The 16473-nt window shown below is 39.9% G+C and overlaps 12 protein-coding genes across 12 annotated transcripts; 6 read left to right on the top strand and 6 right to left on the bottom strand.

Moving 5' to 3' along the window:
• Positions 1–1254: 1254 nt before the first annotated feature.
• On the top strand, positions 1255–1670 carry LOC120322219 (histone H4). The gene has a single exon (XM_039377275.2). It carries the CDS (start codon positions 1314–1316, stop codon positions 1623–1625), a length of 312 nt encoding a protein of 103 aa, XP_039233209.1. The 5' UTR covers positions 1255–1313; the 3' UTR covers positions 1626–1670.
• Positions 1671–2084: 414 nt separating this feature from the next.
• On the bottom strand, positions 2085–2580 carry LOC6540215 (histone H2A). Its single transcript, XM_039377245.2, has one exon. The coding sequence runs from the start codon at positions 2522–2524 to the stop codon at positions 2150–2152; it is 375 nt and encodes a 124-aa protein (XP_039233179.1). The 5' UTR covers positions 2525–2580; the 3' UTR covers positions 2085–2149.
• Positions 2581–2699: 119 nt separating this feature from the next.
• Positions 2700–3171, top strand: LOC120322207 (histone H2B). The gene has a single exon (XM_039377264.2). It carries the CDS (start codon positions 2751–2753, stop codon positions 3120–3122), a length of 372 nt encoding a protein of 123 aa, XP_039233198.1. The 5' UTR covers positions 2700–2750; the 3' UTR covers positions 3123–3171.
• Positions 3172–3437: 266 nt separating this feature from the next.
• Positions 3438–4343, bottom strand: LOC120322183 (histone H1). The gene has a single exon (XM_039377239.2). It carries the CDS (start codon positions 4300–4302, stop codon positions 3526–3528), a length of 777 nt encoding a protein of 258 aa, XP_039233173.1. The 5' UTR covers positions 4303–4343; the 3' UTR covers positions 3438–3525.
• Positions 4344–6406: 2063 nt separating this feature from the next.
• LOC120322214 (histone H4) lies at positions 6407–6825 on the top strand. Its single transcript, XM_039377271.2, has one exon. It carries the CDS (start codon positions 6473–6475, stop codon positions 6782–6784), a length of 312 nt encoding a protein of 103 aa, XP_039233205.1. The 5' UTR covers positions 6407–6472; the 3' UTR covers positions 6785–6825.
• Positions 6826–7242: 417 nt separating this feature from the next.
• On the bottom strand, positions 7243–7738 carry LOC120322190 (histone H2A). The gene has a single exon (XM_039377247.2). The coding sequence runs from the start codon at positions 7680–7682 to the stop codon at positions 7308–7310; it is 375 nt and encodes a 124-aa protein (XP_039233181.1). The 5' UTR covers positions 7683–7738; the 3' UTR covers positions 7243–7307.
• A 119-nt stretch (positions 7739–7857) lies between these two features.
• On the top strand, positions 7858–8329 carry LOC120322206 (histone H2B). The gene has a single exon (XM_039377263.2). The coding sequence runs from the start codon at positions 7909–7911 to the stop codon at positions 8278–8280; it is 372 nt and encodes a 123-aa protein (XP_039233197.1). The 5' UTR covers positions 7858–7908; the 3' UTR covers positions 8281–8329.
• Positions 8330–8595: 266 nt separating this feature from the next.
• LOC120322184 (histone H1) lies at positions 8596–9501 on the bottom strand. Its single transcript, XM_039377240.2, has one exon. The coding sequence runs from the start codon at positions 9458–9460 to the stop codon at positions 8684–8686; it is 777 nt and encodes a 258-aa protein (XP_039233174.1). The 5' UTR covers positions 9461–9501; the 3' UTR covers positions 8596–8683.
• A 2063-nt stretch (positions 9502–11564) lies between these two features.
• On the top strand, positions 11565–11983 carry LOC120322218 (histone H4). Its single transcript, XM_039377274.2, has one exon. The coding sequence runs from the start codon at positions 11631–11633 to the stop codon at positions 11940–11942; it is 312 nt and encodes a 103-aa protein (XP_039233208.1). The 5' UTR covers positions 11565–11630; the 3' UTR covers positions 11943–11983.
• A 417-nt stretch (positions 11984–12400) lies between these two features.
• Positions 12401–12896, bottom strand: LOC120322193 (histone H2A). Its single transcript, XM_039377250.2, has one exon. It carries the CDS (start codon positions 12838–12840, stop codon positions 12466–12468), a length of 375 nt encoding a protein of 124 aa, XP_039233184.1. The 5' UTR covers positions 12841–12896; the 3' UTR covers positions 12401–12465.
• Positions 12897–13014: 118 nt separating this feature from the next.
• LOC120322210 (histone H2B) lies at positions 13015–13486 on the top strand. The gene has a single exon (XM_039377267.2). The coding sequence runs from the start codon at positions 13066–13068 to the stop codon at positions 13435–13437; it is 372 nt and encodes a 123-aa protein (XP_039233201.1). The 5' UTR covers positions 13015–13065; the 3' UTR covers positions 13438–13486.
• A 266-nt stretch (positions 13487–13752) lies between these two features.
• On the bottom strand, positions 13753–14664 carry LOC120322177 (histone H1-like). The gene has a single exon (XM_039377234.2). It carries the CDS (start codon positions 14621–14623, stop codon positions 13841–13843), a length of 783 nt encoding a protein of 260 aa, XP_039233168.1. The 5' UTR covers positions 14624–14664; the 3' UTR covers positions 13753–13840.
• Between the last annotated feature and the right edge of the window lie 1809 nt (positions 14665–16473).

Raw genomic sequence — 16473 nt, 5'->3', positions numbered from 1 at the left:
CTGGCCCCGTACGACCTCTTCAATAATATTCCCAAATTGAGTTAAAACTAAGAAAAAATTTTAATTAACAATCTTTATGTTATAGTTTTCTGTTACTTTCTAAATATTGGACTGACCGATATAATTACATTATTTCCAAACTGTCATTCGCAGAATTTTGATTTTTTATAGATGTTTGAAGGTAACGTGGTTCTTGCTCCGTATGACTATTTCAGTGTTCTAAAGGAAGTTAGCACTAATAAAAAATATAAAACAACTGTTTTTATATTAACCTTTTCTTTTATTTTATTAATGTTGGGCTAACAATTAAAATAACAATATTTCGATTCTTTCATTAGCAGAATTTCTATTTTTTAGAAATGTTTGAAGTTTCAGTGCCGTTTGCCCCTTATAAACATTTCAATAATATATTCAGCTGAACTTAACACAAAGACAAAATATAGAATATCAATTCTGTTATTATTTTCTATATATAATATTATATTCTAATATATTCTATTATAAATAGGCTGCAAAAGAAAAATTTAAATCTCATTGAATGTGGTTTGTGGTCCTGAAAAGGACCGATTGTAGAGTATGCTAGGGCTTTGGCTGCCAATTGAAGCCTTGCCAACTTAAGCACGCTCGCCGCGGATGCGTCGCGCTAATTGGATGTCCTTCGGCATTATGGTGACACGTTTGGCATGAATGGCACACAAGTTGGTATCTTCAAAGAGACCAACCAGATAGGCTTCGCTAGCTTCCTGCAGGGCCATAACAGCCGAGCTCTGGAATCGCAAGTCAGTCTTAAAGTCCTGAGCGATTTCACGCACCAGACGCTGGAAAGGCAGTTTGCGGATCAGAAGCTCTGTGCTCTTTTGGTAGCGACGGATCTCACGCAAGGCCACTGTTCCAGGGCGATAGCGGTGGGGCTTCTTTACACCTCCAGTCGCAGGGCGCTCTTGCGAGCGGCCTTAGTAGCCAGTTGTTTGCGTGGCGCCTTTCCACCAGTCGATTTACGTGCAGTTTGCTTGGTACGAGCCATTTCCGATTTGAGTTTCACCACAGTTCACGTTCACTACTTCACGTTTCAAAACACAATAAACGATCAGAGCATTTGCTACCTACTTATATAGCAAGCGTGGATGGTGAGAAAGAGAAAGAGAAACAGAGGCCATCTCATTGACGAGCGAGGAACGAAACGAACATATCATTCGTACTCTCTCGGGTTTTTGGCGTTTTACGTATAAATAGAGGCACACAGAAAATGTTGAAATTAGTTCTTCAGTGACTTTCGGACTGTGTGTGTGCAGAATAGTATAAAACAGTGAATAATGACTGGTCGTGGTAAAGGAGGCAAGGGATTGGGAAAAGGTGGCGCCAAGCGTCATCGCAAAGTGCTTCGTGATAACATCCAAGGTATCACGAAGCCTGCTATCCGCCGTTTGGCTCGTCGTGGCGGTGTGAAGCGCATATCTGGACTCATATACGAGGAAACGCGTGGTGTTCTGAAGGTTTTCTTGGAGAACGTAATTCGTGATGCCGTCACCTACACCGAACACGCTAAGAGAAAGACTGTTACAGCCATGGATGTTGTGTACGCTCTGAAGAGGCAAGGCCGCACTCTCTACGGATTTGGCGGTTAAAAAAAAAGTCCTGTACTTTTATTAAGCAATCGGTCCTTTTCAGGACCACCACTAACTTTTTAAAAGGAGGTACATTTTCAAAAAATATGTCCTTTTATTGGTTGGGAACCCCAAGAATGAGGTAGTCCGCTATTGCATCAAACTAAATGTCGATCATTGATTGCTTCTTCAGGTAGACCAAATTGAGAGTATAGTGTGTATATATTGATAGATTCATAACATGGCTTTGTACAGACTGTACTGAATTCAGACACCGTGTGTATATCAACGCATCGTGGAGTGCGAAAAATAAAAAAACTACTTTATATTTTATATAATAGAAAATTTGAAAAATCTTACTGCATATATAAATAAAATATGACAATTCCTAAAATAATTTTTTGTATAATTTATTCAATACAACATAATAGTAACGTAGTTAAAAAATTTTTCAAATCTTTGGTAACAATTTGGTCGTCCTGAAAAGGACGGTTTGATTGATGATTTTATGTACAAGTAGGTATTCAGCTTTTGAAACGTTTAGTTTAAGCCTTCTTCTCGGTCTTTTTGGGCAACAGAACAGCCTGAATATTCGGCAAGACTCCACCTTGGGCAATAGTGACGCCGGAGAGCAGCTTGTTTAACTCCTCGTCGTTGCGGATGGCCAGCTGTAAATGACGCGGAATAATTCTAGTCTTCTTGTTGTCACGAGCAGCATTGCCTGCCAACTCGAGAACTTCAGCGGCCAGATATTCCATTACGGCTGCTAGGTAAACTGGAGCGCCTGCACCAACACGCTCGGCGTAGTTGCCCTTCCGGAGCAGACGGTGAATACGGCCCACAGGGAATTGAAGACCGGCACGGTTGGAGCGGGACTTTGCCTTTCCCTTCACTTTGCCACCTTTTCCACGTCCAGACATTTTGCTTTGCGTTTATTTCACTTAGTTCACTTAACACACGGAACACGAATGCTGGCCGAACCCCGGCAGGGAAATATTTATACTTTTTCGTCTGCCAGCGCTTTCAGTTAGGGGTGGGTGACTTAGACCTGAAATGATTGTTCGTAAAAAAGTATAAAAATGAACGCGTTCAGAGCCACATTATGATAAGTGAATTGTGTTTGTGAAAATATAAGTAAAGTGAATAATGCCGCCGAAAACTAGTGGAAAGGCAGCCAAGAAGGCTGGCAAGGCTCAGAAGAATATCACCAAGACCGACAAGAAAAAGAAGCGCAAGAGGAAGGAGAGCTATGCCATCTACATTTACAAGGTTCTCAAGCAGGTCCATCCTGACACCGGCATTTCATCTAAGGCGATGAGCATCATGAACAGCTTTGTAAATGATATTTTCGAGCGCATTGCTGCCGAGGCGTCTCGTCTGGCTCACTACAACAAGCGCTCGACCATCACCAGTCGAGAAATCCAAACGGCTGTTCGCCTGCTTCTGCCGGGAGAGTTGGCCAAGCATGCTGTCAGTGAGGGAACCAAGGCTGTCACCAAGTACACCAGCTCCAAATAATTTGTTCCTACGAATGCTGCGGACATTAATCCAAAACGGCCCTTTTCAGGGCCACAATGTGTTTCACCAAGGAAATGTATTTTTCAATATATCGTCGATTTCAACTTATCCATTCCCACTATGGGGTTAAAATTGTTCAAATTTGTTTAGATATATACCAAAAAATCGGAAACGAAAACTCAATACGCTCAAAAAGCAACGTAATTCAATAACCAGACACGACGCGATGGTTGCCAATAAAATTAATGGAGCATTTTAATTTTCAAATAGCATTTAAATGAAAGTTTTTTCTCTTGCAACGAATCGTTGTAGCCCTGAAAAGGGCTTGTTTAAACAAATTTCAGATGTTGAAATCTAAAATTTTGATTGCGAACATGTACTAACTACTGTACTTTTTCACAATTTACTTCTTGGCGGCCGTAGTCTTTGCTTTCGGCTTCTTGGCCGTAGCAGAAACCGCTGCTTTCTTCGCAGTCTTTTTGGGTTTTGCAGACGCCGCTGGCTTTGCCTTTGGGGCTTTGGCTGCTGTAGCCTTCGACTTCGCTGCGGTCGCGGTCGCTTTCGCCTTTGTTGCGGCGGGCTTCGACTTTACGATTCCAGTTTTCTTAGCATCCTTGGCTTTTGCCTTCTCGGTTTTCTTTTTCTCGGCAGTCTTTTTGGTGGCCACAGCCTTCTTAGCCTTGGGCTTTTTGTCAGCAGCCCCAGCGGCAGTTTTTTTGGAGGAAGCACCAGTCTTCTTGGATGCTACCTTCTTGCTTTCCACTTTTTTCTCAGCAGACAAAACCCTCGACTTCGCCTTCGGATCCTTATCCTTCTTGGCGGAGGCCGAAAGTTTAAATGATCCAGATGCACCCTTTCCCTTTGTTTGGATAAGCTTTCCATTGACCACGGCCGATTTTAAGTACTTCTTGATGAATGGAGCTAACTTTTGGGCGTCGCATTTATAAGTGGCAGTGATATATTTTTTTATTGCCAGAAGTGATGAGCCGCCACGTTCCTTTAAATTTTTAATCGAAGCGTCCACCATTTGCTGAGTTGGCGGATGTGACGGCGCCGCATTGGCTTTCTTTGCCTTTGTGCCGGCAGATCCAGATGCCTTTTTTTGGGCCACCTTTTTCTCAACTGTCGCGGATGGGGCAGCCACTGGAGAAGCGGACGTTGCAACTGCAGAATCAGACATTTTTCTTCACTAAGAACACTTTTTTTCTTCAGAAAATGGTCCGCGCGCTGTTTGCCAACCTCCCTCGCTCGGATGAGAATCGAGGAGGAGAGCACTTTGACAATACGACTGCTAGCAGTCATTTACTATGTTGATGTTTGCTTGAAGTGCAAACTTTTTTTTTAAATATTAAGTGTTTAAAATATTTATTAAAAGTAAGTTTTAATAGTTCTACATTCTTAAATAATTATTTTTTCATTATGAATTTTTCAAATGTTGATATATGGTTTTAGTGACTTTTTAATGTTGATTGAACTTGAATATTCACATTTTTATCTAGAGCAATTTATAGAAAAACATGTTTTTAAATTATAAATCATGAAAATAATTTAGAGATTCCCGAAGTTTATTACAACTTCAACTTTCGACCTTTAGGAAAACCTAAAAAAGGAGCGTCTATTATTGTTTGAGATACTTTATTACTTGATTTAAGTTGACAATGAACTACATAAAAAGTTTGCTCTACGGCATCATTCAGCAATAGTTTTTGATTCTAAAAAATACATATATTGTCAAAAACAATGGATTTTTAATATTTTCTTAAAATAATAACGTGTTTGCTTTAGTAGATTAAAGTTTTCATGCATTTTTATAAATAATTTGTCTAAAATAAATCAATTTCCCTACCATATATCAGCCTTCATATAGTATGTCATACAATGTTTTTATTTAATAATAAAATATAAAGCAATCTTTTTTGTATTATCTCTTTCTTTTGTATATTAGATATTGAATTTCCCTACGTAATTAACCAATTTCAAAACAAGTTTTTACAGATCTTTTATTTTTTACAGACGGTTGAAGGGGCAGTTCCACTGGCCCCGTACGACCTCTTCAATAATATTCCCAAATTGAGTTAAAACTAAGAAAAAATTTTAATTAACAATCTTTATGTTATAGTTTTCTGTTACTTTCTAAATATTGGACTGACCGATATAATTACATTATTTCCAAACTGTCATTCGCAGAATTTTGATTTTTTATAGATGTTTGAAGGTAACGTGGTTCTTGCTCCGTATGACTATTTCAGTGTTCTAAAGGAAGTTAGCACTAATAAAAAATATAAAACAACTGTTTTTATATTAACCTTTTCTTTTATTTTATTAATGTTGGGCTAACAATTAAAATAACAATATTTCGATTCTTTCATTAGCAGAATTTCTATTTTTTAGAAATGTTTGAAGTTTCAGTGCCGTTTGCCCCTTATAAACATTTCAATAATATATTCAGCTGAACTTAACACAAAGACAAAATATAGAATATCAATTCTGTTATTATTTTCTATATATAATATTATATTCTAATATATATTCTTTTATAAATAGGCTGCAAAAGAAAAATTTAAATCTCATTGAATGTGGTTTGTGGTCCTGAAAAGGACCGATTGTAGAGTATGCTAGGGCTTTGGCTGCCAATTGAAGCCTTGCCAACTTAAGCACGCTCGCCGCGGATGCGTCGCGCTAATTGGATGTCCTTCGGCATTATGGTGACACGTTTGGCATGAATGGCACACAAGTTGGTATCTTCAAAGAGACCAACCAGATAGGCTTCGCTAGCTTCCTGCAGGGCCATAACAGCCGAGCTCTGGAATCGCAAGTCAGTCTTAAAGTCCTGAGCGATTTCACGCACCAGACGCTGGAAAGGCAGTTTGCGGATCAGAAGCTCTGTGCTCTTTTGGTAGCGACGGATCTCACGCAAGGCCACTGTTCCAGGGCGATAGCGGTGGGGCTTCTTTACACCTCCAGTCGCAGGGGCGCTCTTGCGAGCGGCCTTAGTAGCCAGTTGTTTGCGTGGCGCCTTTCCACCAGTCGATTTACGTGCAGTTTGCTTGGTACGAGCCATTTCCGATTTGAGTTTCACCACAGTTCACGTTCACTACTTCACGTTTCAAAACACAATAAACGATCAGAGCATTTGCTACCTACTTATATAGCAAGCGTGGATGGTGAGAAAGAGAAAGAGAAACAGAGGCCATCTCATTGACGAGCGAGGAACGAAACGAACATATCATTCGTACTCTCTCGGGTTTTTGGCGTTTTACGTATAAATAGAGGCACACAGAAAATGTTGAAATTAGTTCTTCAGTGACTTTCGGACTGTGTGTGTGCAGAATAGTATAAAACAGTGAATAATGACTGGTCGTGGTAAAGGAGGCAAGGGATTGGGAAAAGGTGGCGCCAAGCGTCATCGCAAAGTGCTTCGTGATAACATCCAAGGTATCACGAAGCCTGCTATCCGCCGTTTGGCTCGTCGTGGCGGTGTGAAGCGCATATCTGGACTCATATACGAGGAAACGCGTGGTGTTCTGAAGGTTTTCTTGGAGAACGTAATTCGTGATGCCGTCACCTACACCGAACACGCTAAGAGAAAGACTGTTACAGCCATGGATGTTGTGTACGCTCTGAAGAGGCAAGGCCGCACTCTCTACGGATTTGGCGGTTAAAAAAAAGTCCTGTACTTTTATTAAGCAATCGGTCCTTTTCAGGACCACCACTAACTTTTTAAAAGGAGGTACATTTTCAAAAAATATGTCCTTTTATTGGTTGGGAACCCCAAGAATGAGGTAGTCCGCTATTGCATCAAACTAAATGTCGATCATTGATTGCTTCTTCAGGTAGACCAAATTGAGAGTATAGTGTGTATATATTGATAGATTCATAACATGGCTTTGTACAGACTGTACTGAATTCAGACACCGTGTGTATATCAACGCATCGTGGAGTGCGAAAAATAAAAAAACTACTTTATATTTTATATAATAGAAAATTTGAAAAATCTTACTGCATATATAAATAAAATATGACAATTCCTAAAATAATTTTTTGTATAATTTATTCAATACAACATAATAGTAACGTAGTTAAAAAATTTTTCAAATCTTTGGTAACAATTTGGTCGTCCTGAAAAGGACGGTTTGATTGATGATTTTATGTACAAGTAGGTATTCAGCTTTTGAAACGTTTAGTTTAAGCCTTCTTCTCGGTCTTTTTGGGCAACAGAACAGCCTGAATATTCGGCAAGACTCCACCTTGGGCAATAGTGACGCCGGAGAGCAGCTTGTTTAACTCCTCGTCGTTGCGGATGGCCAGCTGTAAATGACGCGGAATAATTCTAGTCTTCTTGTTGTCACGAGCAGCATTGCCTGCCAACTCGAGAACTTCAGCGGCCAGATATTCCATTACGGCTGCTAGGTAAACTGGAGCGCCTGCACCAACACGCTCGGCGTAGTTGCCCTTCCGGAGCAGACGGTGAATACGGCCCACAGGGAATTGAAGACCGGCACGGTTGGAGCGGGACTTTGCCTTTCCCTTCACTTTGCCACCTTTTCCACGTCCAGACATTTTGCTTTGCGTTTATTTCACTTAGTTCACTTAACACACGGAACACGAATGCTGGCCGAACCCCGGCAGGGAAATATTTATACTTTTTCGTCTGCCAGCGCTTTCAGTTAGGGGTGGGTGACTTAGACCTGAAATGATTGTTCGTAAAAAAGTATAAAAATGAACGCGTTCAGAGCCACATTATGATAAGTGAATTGTGTTTGTGAAAATATAAGTAAAGTGAATAATGCCGCCGAAAACTAGTGGAAAGGCAGCCAAGAAGGCTGGCAAGGCTCAGAAGAATATCACCAAGACCGACAAGAAAAAGAAGCGCAAGAGGAAGGAGAGCTATGCCATCTACATTTACAAGGTTCTCAAGCAGGTCCATCCTGACACCGGCATTTCATCTAAGGCGATGAGCATCATGAACAGCTTTGTAAATGATATTTTCGAGCGCATTGCTGCCGAGGCGTCTCGTCTGGCTCACTACAACAAGCGCTCGACCATCACCAGTCGAGAAATCCAAACGGCTGTTCGCCTGCTTCTGCCGGGAGAGTTGGCCAAGCATGCTGTCAGTGAGGGAACCAAGGCTGTCACCAAGTACACCAGCTCCAAATAATTTGTTCCTACGAATGCTGCGGACATTAATCCAAAACGGCCCTTTTCAGGGCCACAATGTGTTTCACCAAGGAAATGTATTTTTCAATATATCGTCGATTTCAACTTATCCATTCCCACTATGGGGTTAAAATTGTTCAAATTTGTTTAGATATATACCAAAAAATCGGAAACGAAAACTCAATACGCTCAAAAAGCAACGTAATTCAATAACCAGACACGACGCGATGGTTGCCAATAAAATTAATGGAGCATTTTAATTTTCAAATAGCATTTAAATGAAAGTTTTTTCTCTTGCAACGAATCGTTGTAGCCCTGAAAAGGGCTTGTTTAAACAAATTTCAGATGTTGAAATCTAAAATTTTGATTGCGAACATGTACTAACTACTGTACTTTTTCACAATTTACTTCTTGGCGGCCGTAGTCTTTGCTTTCGGCTTCTTGGCCGTAGCAGAAACCGCTGCTTTCTTCGCAGTCTTTTTGGGTTTTGCAGACGCCGCTGGCTTTGCCTTTGGGGCTTTGGCTGCTGTAGCCTTCGACTTCGCTGCGGTCGCGGTCGCTTTCGCCTTTGTTGCGGCGGGCTTCGACTTTACGATTCCAGTTTTCTTAGCATCCTTGGCTTTTGCCTTCTCGGTTTTCTTTTTCTCGGCAGTCTTTTTGGTGGCCACAGCCTTCTTAGCCTTGGGCTTTTTGTCAGCAGCCCCAGCGGCAGTTTTTTTGGAGGAAGCACCAGTCTTCTTGGATGCTACCTTCTTGCTTTCCACTTTTTTCTCAGCAGACAAAACCCTCGACTTCGCCTTCGGATCCTTATCCTTCTTGGCGGAGGCCGAAAGTTTAAATGATCCAGATGCACCCTTTCCCTTTGTTTGGATAAGCTTTCCATTGACCACGGCCGATTTTAAGTACTTCTTGATGAATGGAGCTAACTTTTGGGCGTCGCATTTATAAGTGGCAGTGATATATTTTTTTATTGCCAGAAGTGATGAGCCGCCACGTTCCTTTAAATTTTTAATCGAAGCGTCCACCATTTGCTGAGTTGGCGGATGTGACGGCGCCGCATTGGCTTTCTTTGCCTTTGTGCCGGCAGATCCAGATGCCTTTTTTTGGGCCACCTTTTTCTCAACTGTCGCGGATGGGGCAGCCACTGGAGAAGCGGACGTTGCAACTGCAGAATCAGACATTTTTCTTCACTAAGAACACTTTTTTTCTTCAGAAAATGGTCCGCGCGCTGTTTGCCAACCTCCCTCGCTCGGATGAGAATCGAGGAGGAGAGCACTTTGACAATACGACTGCTAGCAGTCATTTACTATGTTGATGTTTGCTTGAAGTGCAAACTTTTTTTTTAAATATTAAGTGTTTAAAATATTTATTAAAAGTAAGTTTTAATAGTTCTACATTCTTAAATAATTATTTTTTCATTATGAATTTTTCAAATGTTGATATATGGTTTTAGTGACTTTTTAATGTTGATTGAACTTGAATATTCACATTTTTATCTAGAGCAATTTATAGAAAAACATGTTTTTAAATTATAAATCATGAAAATAATTTAGAGATTCCCGAAGTTTATTACAACTTCAACTTTCGACCTTTAGGAAAACCTAAAAAAGGAGCGTCTATTATTGTTTGAGATACTTTATTACTTGATTTAAGTTGACAATGAACTACATAAAAAGTTTGCTCTACGGCATCATTCAGCAATAGTTTTTGATTCTAAAAAATACATATATTGTCAAAAACAATGGATTTTTAATATTTTCTTAAAATAATAACGTGTTTGCTTTAGTAGATTAAAGTTTTCATGCATTTTTATAAATAATTTGTCTAAAATAAATCAATTTCCCTACCATATATCAGCCTTCATATAGTATGTCATACAATGTTTTTATTTAATAATAAAATATAAAGCAATCTTTTTTGTATTATCTCTTTCTTTTGTATATTAGATATTGAATTTCCCTACGTAATTAACCAATTTCAAAACAAGTTTTTACAGATCTTTTATTTTTTACAGACGGTTGAAGGGGCAGTTCCACTGGCCCCGTACGACCTCTTCAATAATATTCCCAAATTGAGTTAAAACTAAGAAAAAATTTTAATTAACAATCTTTATGTTATAGTTTTCTGTTACTTTCTAAATATTGGACTGACCGATATAATTACATTATTTCCAAACTGTCATTCGCAGAATTTTGATTTTTTATAGATGTTTGAAGGTAACGTGGTTCTTGCTCCGTATGACTATTTCAGTGTTCTAAAGGAAGTTAGCACTAATAAAAAATATAAAACAACTGTTTTTATATTAACCTTTTCTTTTATTTTATTAATGTTGGGCTAACAATTAAAATAACAATATTTCGATTCTTTCATTAGCAGAATTTCTATTTTTTAGAAATGTTTGAAGTTTCAGTGCCGTTTGCCCCTTATAAACATTTCAATAATATATTCAGCTGAACTTAACACAAAGACAAAATATAGAATATCAATTCTGTTATTATTTTCTATATATAATATTATATTCTAATATATATTCTTTTATAAATAGGCTGCAAAAGAAAAATTTAAATCTCATTGAATGTGGTTTGTGGTCCTGAAAAGGACCGATTGTAGAGTATGCTAGGGCTTTGGCTGCCAATTGAAGCCTTGCCAACTTAAGCACGCTCGCCGCGGATGCGTCGCGCTAATTGGATGTCCTTCGGCATTATGGTGACACGTTTGGCATGAATGGCACACAAGTTGGTATCTTCAAAGAGACCAACCAGATAGGCTTCGCTAGCTTCCTGCAGGGCCATAACAGCCGAGCTCTGGAATCGCAAGTCAGTCTTAAAGTCCTGAGCGATTTCACGCACCAGACGCTGGAAAGGCAGTTTGCGGATCAGAAGCTCTGTGCTCTTTTGGTAGCGACGGATCTCACGCAAGGCCACTGTTCCAGGGCGATAGCGGTGGGGCTTCTTTACACCTCCAGTCGCAGGGGCGCTCTTGCGAGCGGCCTTAGTAGCCAGTTGTTTGCGTGGCGCCTTTCCACCAGTCGATTTACGTGCAGTTTGCTTGGTACGAGCCATTTCCGATTTGAGTTTCACCACAGTTCACGTTCACTACTTCACGTTTCAAAACACAATAAACGATCAGAGCATTTGCTACCTACTTATATAGCAAGCGTGGATGGTGAGAAAGAGAAAGAGAAACAGAGGCCATCTCATTGACGAGCGAGGAACGAAACGAACATATCATTCGTACTCTCTCGGGTTTTTGGCGTTTTACGTATAAATAGAGGCACACAGAAAATGTTGAAATTAGTTCTTCAGTGACTTTCGGACTGTGTGTGTGCAGAATAGTATAAAACAGTGAATAATGACTGGTCGTGGTAAAGGAGGCAAGGGATTGGGAAAAGGTGGCGCCAAGCGTCATCGCAAAGTGCTTCGTGATAACATCCAAGGTATCACGAAGCCTGCTATCCGCCGTTTGGCTCGTCGTGGCGGTGTGAAGCGCATATCTGGACTCATATACGAGGAAACGCGTGGTGTTCTGAAGGTTTTCTTGGAGAACGTAATTCGTGATGCCGTCACCTACACCGAACACGCTAAGAGAAAGACTGTTACAGCCATGGATGTTGTGTACGCTCTGAAGAGGCAAGGCCGCACTCTCTACGGATTTGGCGGTTAAAAAAAAGTCCTGTACTTTTATTAAGCAATCGGTCCTTTTCAGGACCACCACTAACTTTTTAAAAGGAGGTACATTTTCAAAAAATATGTCCTTTTATTGGTTGGGAACCCCAAGAATGAGGTAGTCCGCTATTGCATCAAACTAAATGTCGATCATTGATTGCTTCTTCAGGTAGACCAAATTGAGAGTATAGTGTGTATATATTGATAGATTCATAACATGGCTTTGTACAGACTGTACTGAATTCAGACACCGTGTGTATATCAACGCATCGTGGAGTGCGAAAAATAAAAAAACTACTTTATATTTTATATAATAGAAAATTTGAAAAATCTTACTGCATATATAAATAAAATATGACAATTCCTAAAATAATTTTTTGTATAATTTATTCAATACAACATAATAGTAACGTAGTTAAAAAATTTTTCAAATCTTTGGTAACAATTTGGTCGTCCTGAAAAGGACGGTTTGATTGATGATTTTATGTACAAGTAGGTATTCAGCTTTTGAAACGTTTAGTTTAAGCCTTCTTCTCGGTCTTTTTGGGCAACAGAACAGCCTGAATATTCGGCAAGACTCCACCTTGGGCAATAGTGACGCCGGAGAGCAGCTTGTTTAACTCCTCGTCGTTGCGGATGGCCAGCTGTAAATGACGCGGAATAATTCTAGTCTTCTTGTTGTCACGAGCAGCATTGCCTGCCAACTCGAGAACTTCAGCGGCCAGATATTCCATTACGGCTGCTAGGTAAACTGGAGCGCCTGCACCAACACGCTCGGCGTAGTTGCCCTTCCGGAGCAGACGGTGAATACGGCCCACAGGGAATTGAAGACCGGCACGGTTGGAGCGGGACTTTGCCTTTCCCTTCACTTTGCCACCTTTTCCACGTCCAGACATTTTGCTTTGCGTTTATTTCACTTAGTTCACTTACACACGGAACACGAATGCTGGCCGAACCCCGGCAGGGAAATATTTATACTTTTTCGTCTGCCAGCGCTTTCAGTTAGGGGTGGGTGACTTAGACCTGAAATGATTGTTCGTAAAAAAGTATAAAAATGAACGCGTTCAGAGCCACATTATGATAAGTGAATTGTGTTTGTGAAAATATAAGTAAAGTGAATAATGCCGCCGAAAACTAGTGGAAAGGCAGCCAAGAAGGCTGGCAAGGCTCAGAAGAATATCACCAAGACCGACAAGAAAAAGAAGCGCAAGAGGAAGGAGAGCTATGCCATCTACATTTACAAGGTTCTCAAGCAGGTCCATCCTGACACCGGCATTTCATCTAAGGCGATGAGCATCATGAACAGCTTTGTAAATGATATTTTCGAGCGCATTGCTGCCGAGGCGTCTCGTCTGGCTCACTACAACAAGCGCTCGACCATCACCAGTCGAGAAATCCAAACGGCTGTTCGCCTGCTTCTGCCGGGAGAGTTGGCCAAGCATGCTGTCAGTGAGGGAACCAAGGCTGTCACCAAGTACACCAGCTCCAAATAATTTGTTCCTACGAATGCTGCGGACATTAATCCAAAACGGCCCTTTTCAGGGCCACAATGTGTTTCACCAAGGAAATGTATTTTTCAATATATCGTCGATTTCAACTTATCCATTCCCACTATGGGGTTAAAATTGTTCAAATTTGTTTAGATATATACCAAAAAATCGGAAACGAAAACTCAATACGCTCAAAAAGCAACGTAATTCAATAACCAGACACGACGCGATGGTTGCCAATAAAATTAATGGAGCATTTTAATTTTCAAATAGCATTTAAATGAAAGTTTTTTCTCTTGCAACGAATCGTTGTAGCCCTGAAAAGGGCTTGTTTAAACAAATTTCAGATGTTGAAATCTAAAATTTTGATTGCGAACATGTACTAACTACTGTACTTTTTCACAATTTACTTCTTGGCGGCCGTAGTCTTTGCTTTCGGCTTCTTGGCCGTAGCAGAAACCGCTGCTTTCTTCGCAGTCTTTTTGGGTTTTGCAGACGCCGCTGGCTTTGCCTTTGGGGCTTTGGCTGCTGTAGCCTTCGACTTCGCTGCGGTCGCGGTCGCTTTCGCCTTTGTTGCGGCGGGCTTCGACTTTACGATTCCAGTTTTCTTAGCATCCTTGGCTTTTGCCTTCTCGGTTTTCTTTTTCTCGGCAGTCTTTTTGGTGGCCACAGCCTTCTTAGCCTTGGGCTTTTTGTCAGCAGCCCCAGCGGCAGTTTTTTTGGAGGAAGCACCAGTCTTCTTGGATGCTACCTTCTTGCTTTCCACTTTTTTCTCAGCAGACAAAACCCTCGACTTCGCCTTCGGATCCTTATCCTTATCCTTCTTGGCGGAGGCCGAAAGTTTAAATGATCCAGATGCACCCTTTCCCTTTGTTTGGATAAGCTTTCCATTGACCACGGCCGATTTTAAGTACTTCTTGATGAATGGAGCTAACTTTTGGGCGTCGCATTTATAAGTGGCAGTGATATATTTTTTTATTGCCAGAAGTGATGAGCCGCCACGTTCCTTTAAATTTTTAATCGAAGCGTCCACCATTTGCTGAGTTGGCGGATGTGACGGCGCCGCATTGGCTTTCTTTGCCTTTGTGCCGGCAGATCCAGATGCCTTTTTTTGGGCCACCTTTTTCTCAACTGTCGCGGATGGGGCAGCCACTGGAGAAGCGGACGTTGCAACTGCAGAATCAGACATTTTTCTTCACTAAGAACACTTTTTTTCTTCAGAAAATGGTCCGCGCGCTGTTTGCCAACCTCCCTCGCCCGGATGAGAATCGAGGAGGAGAGCACTTTGACAATACGACTGCTAGCAGTCATTTACTATGTTGATGTTTGCTTGAAGTGCAAACTTTTTTTTTAAATATTAAGTGTTTAAAATATTTATTAAAAGTAAGTTTTAATAGTTCTACATTCTTAAATAATTAGTTTTTCATTATGAATTTTTCAAATGTTGATATATGGTTTTAGTGACTTTTTAATGTTGATTGAACTTGAATATTCACATTTTTATCTAGAGCAATTTATAGAAAAACATGTTTTTAAATTAGAAATCATGAAAATAATTTAGAGATTCCCGAAGTTTATTACAACTTCAACTTTCGACCTTTAGGAAAACCTAAAAAAGGAGCGTCTATTATTGTTTGAGATACTTTATTACTTGATTTAAGTTGACAATGAACTACATAAAAAGTTTGCTCTACGGCATCATTCAGCAATAGTTTTTGATTCTAAAAAATACATATATTGTCAAAAACAATGGATTTTTAATATTTTCTTAAAATAATAACGTGTTTGCTTTAGTAGATTAAAGTTTTCATGCATTTTTATAAATAATTTGTCTAAAATAAATCAATTTCCCTACCATATATCAGCCTTCATATAGTATGTCATACAATGTTTTTATTTAATAATAAAATATAAAGCAATCTTTTTTGTATTATCTCTTTCTTTTGTATATTAGATATTGAATTTCCCTACGTAATTAACCAATTTCAAAACAAGTTTTTACAGATCTTTTATTTTTTACAGACGGTTGAAGGGGCAGTTCCACTGGCCCCGTACGACCTCTTCAATAATATTCCCAAATTGAGTTAAAACTAAGAAAAAATTTTAATTAACAATCTTTATGTTATAGTTTTCTGTTACTTTCTAAATATTGGACTGACCGATATAATTACATTATTTCCAAACTGTCATTCGCAGAATTTTGATTTTTTATAGATGTTTGAAGGTAACGTGGTTCTTGCTCCGTATGACTATTTCAGTGTTCTAAAGGAAGTTAGCACTAATAAAAAATATAAAACAACTGTTTTTATATTAACCTTTTCTTTTATTTTATTAATGTTGGGCTAACAATTAAAATAACAATATTTCGATTCTTTCATTAGCAGAATTTCTATTTTTTAGAAATGTTTGAAGTTTCAGTGCCGTTTGCCCCTTATAAACATTTCAATAATATATTCAGCTGAACTTAACACAAAGACAAAATATAGAATATCAATTCTGTTATTATTTTCTATATATAATATTATATTCTAATATATATTCTTTTATAAATAGGCTGCAAAAGAAAAATTTAAATCTCATTGAATGTGGTTTGTGGTCCTGAAAAGGACCGATTGTAGAGTATGCTAGGGCTTTGGCTGCCAATTGAAGCCTTGCCAACTTAAGCACGCTCGCCGCGGATGCGTCGCGCTAATTGGATGTCCTTCGGCATTATGGTGACACGTTTGGCATGAATGGCACACAAGTTGGTATCTTCAAAGAGACCAACCAGATAGGCTTCGCTAGCTTCCTGCAGGGCCATAACAGCCGAGCTCTGGAATCGCAAGTCAGTCTTAAAGTCCTGAGCGATTTCACGCACCAGACGCTGGAAAGGCAGTTTGCGGATCAGAAGCTCTGTGCTCTTTTGGTAGCGACGGATCTCACGCAAGGCCACTGTTCCAGGGCGATAGCGGTGGGGCTTCTTTACACCTCCAGTCGCAGGGGCGCTCTTGCGAGCGGCCTTAGTAGCCAGTTGTTTGCGTGGCGCCTTTCCACCAGTCG

This window comes from Drosophila yakuba, unplaced genomic scaffold (genome assembly GCF_016746365.2).
Source record: "Drosophila yakuba strain Tai18E2 unplaced genomic scaffold, Prin_Dyak_Tai18E2_2.1 Segkk15_quiver_pilon_scaf, whole genome shotgun sequence".
Lineage (NCBI taxonomy): Eukaryota > Metazoa > Arthropoda > Insecta > Diptera > Drosophilidae > Drosophila > Drosophila yakuba.
The sequence above is the reverse complement of the archived record's forward strand: the minus strand, read 5'-3'. Positions and strand labels throughout refer to the sequence as shown.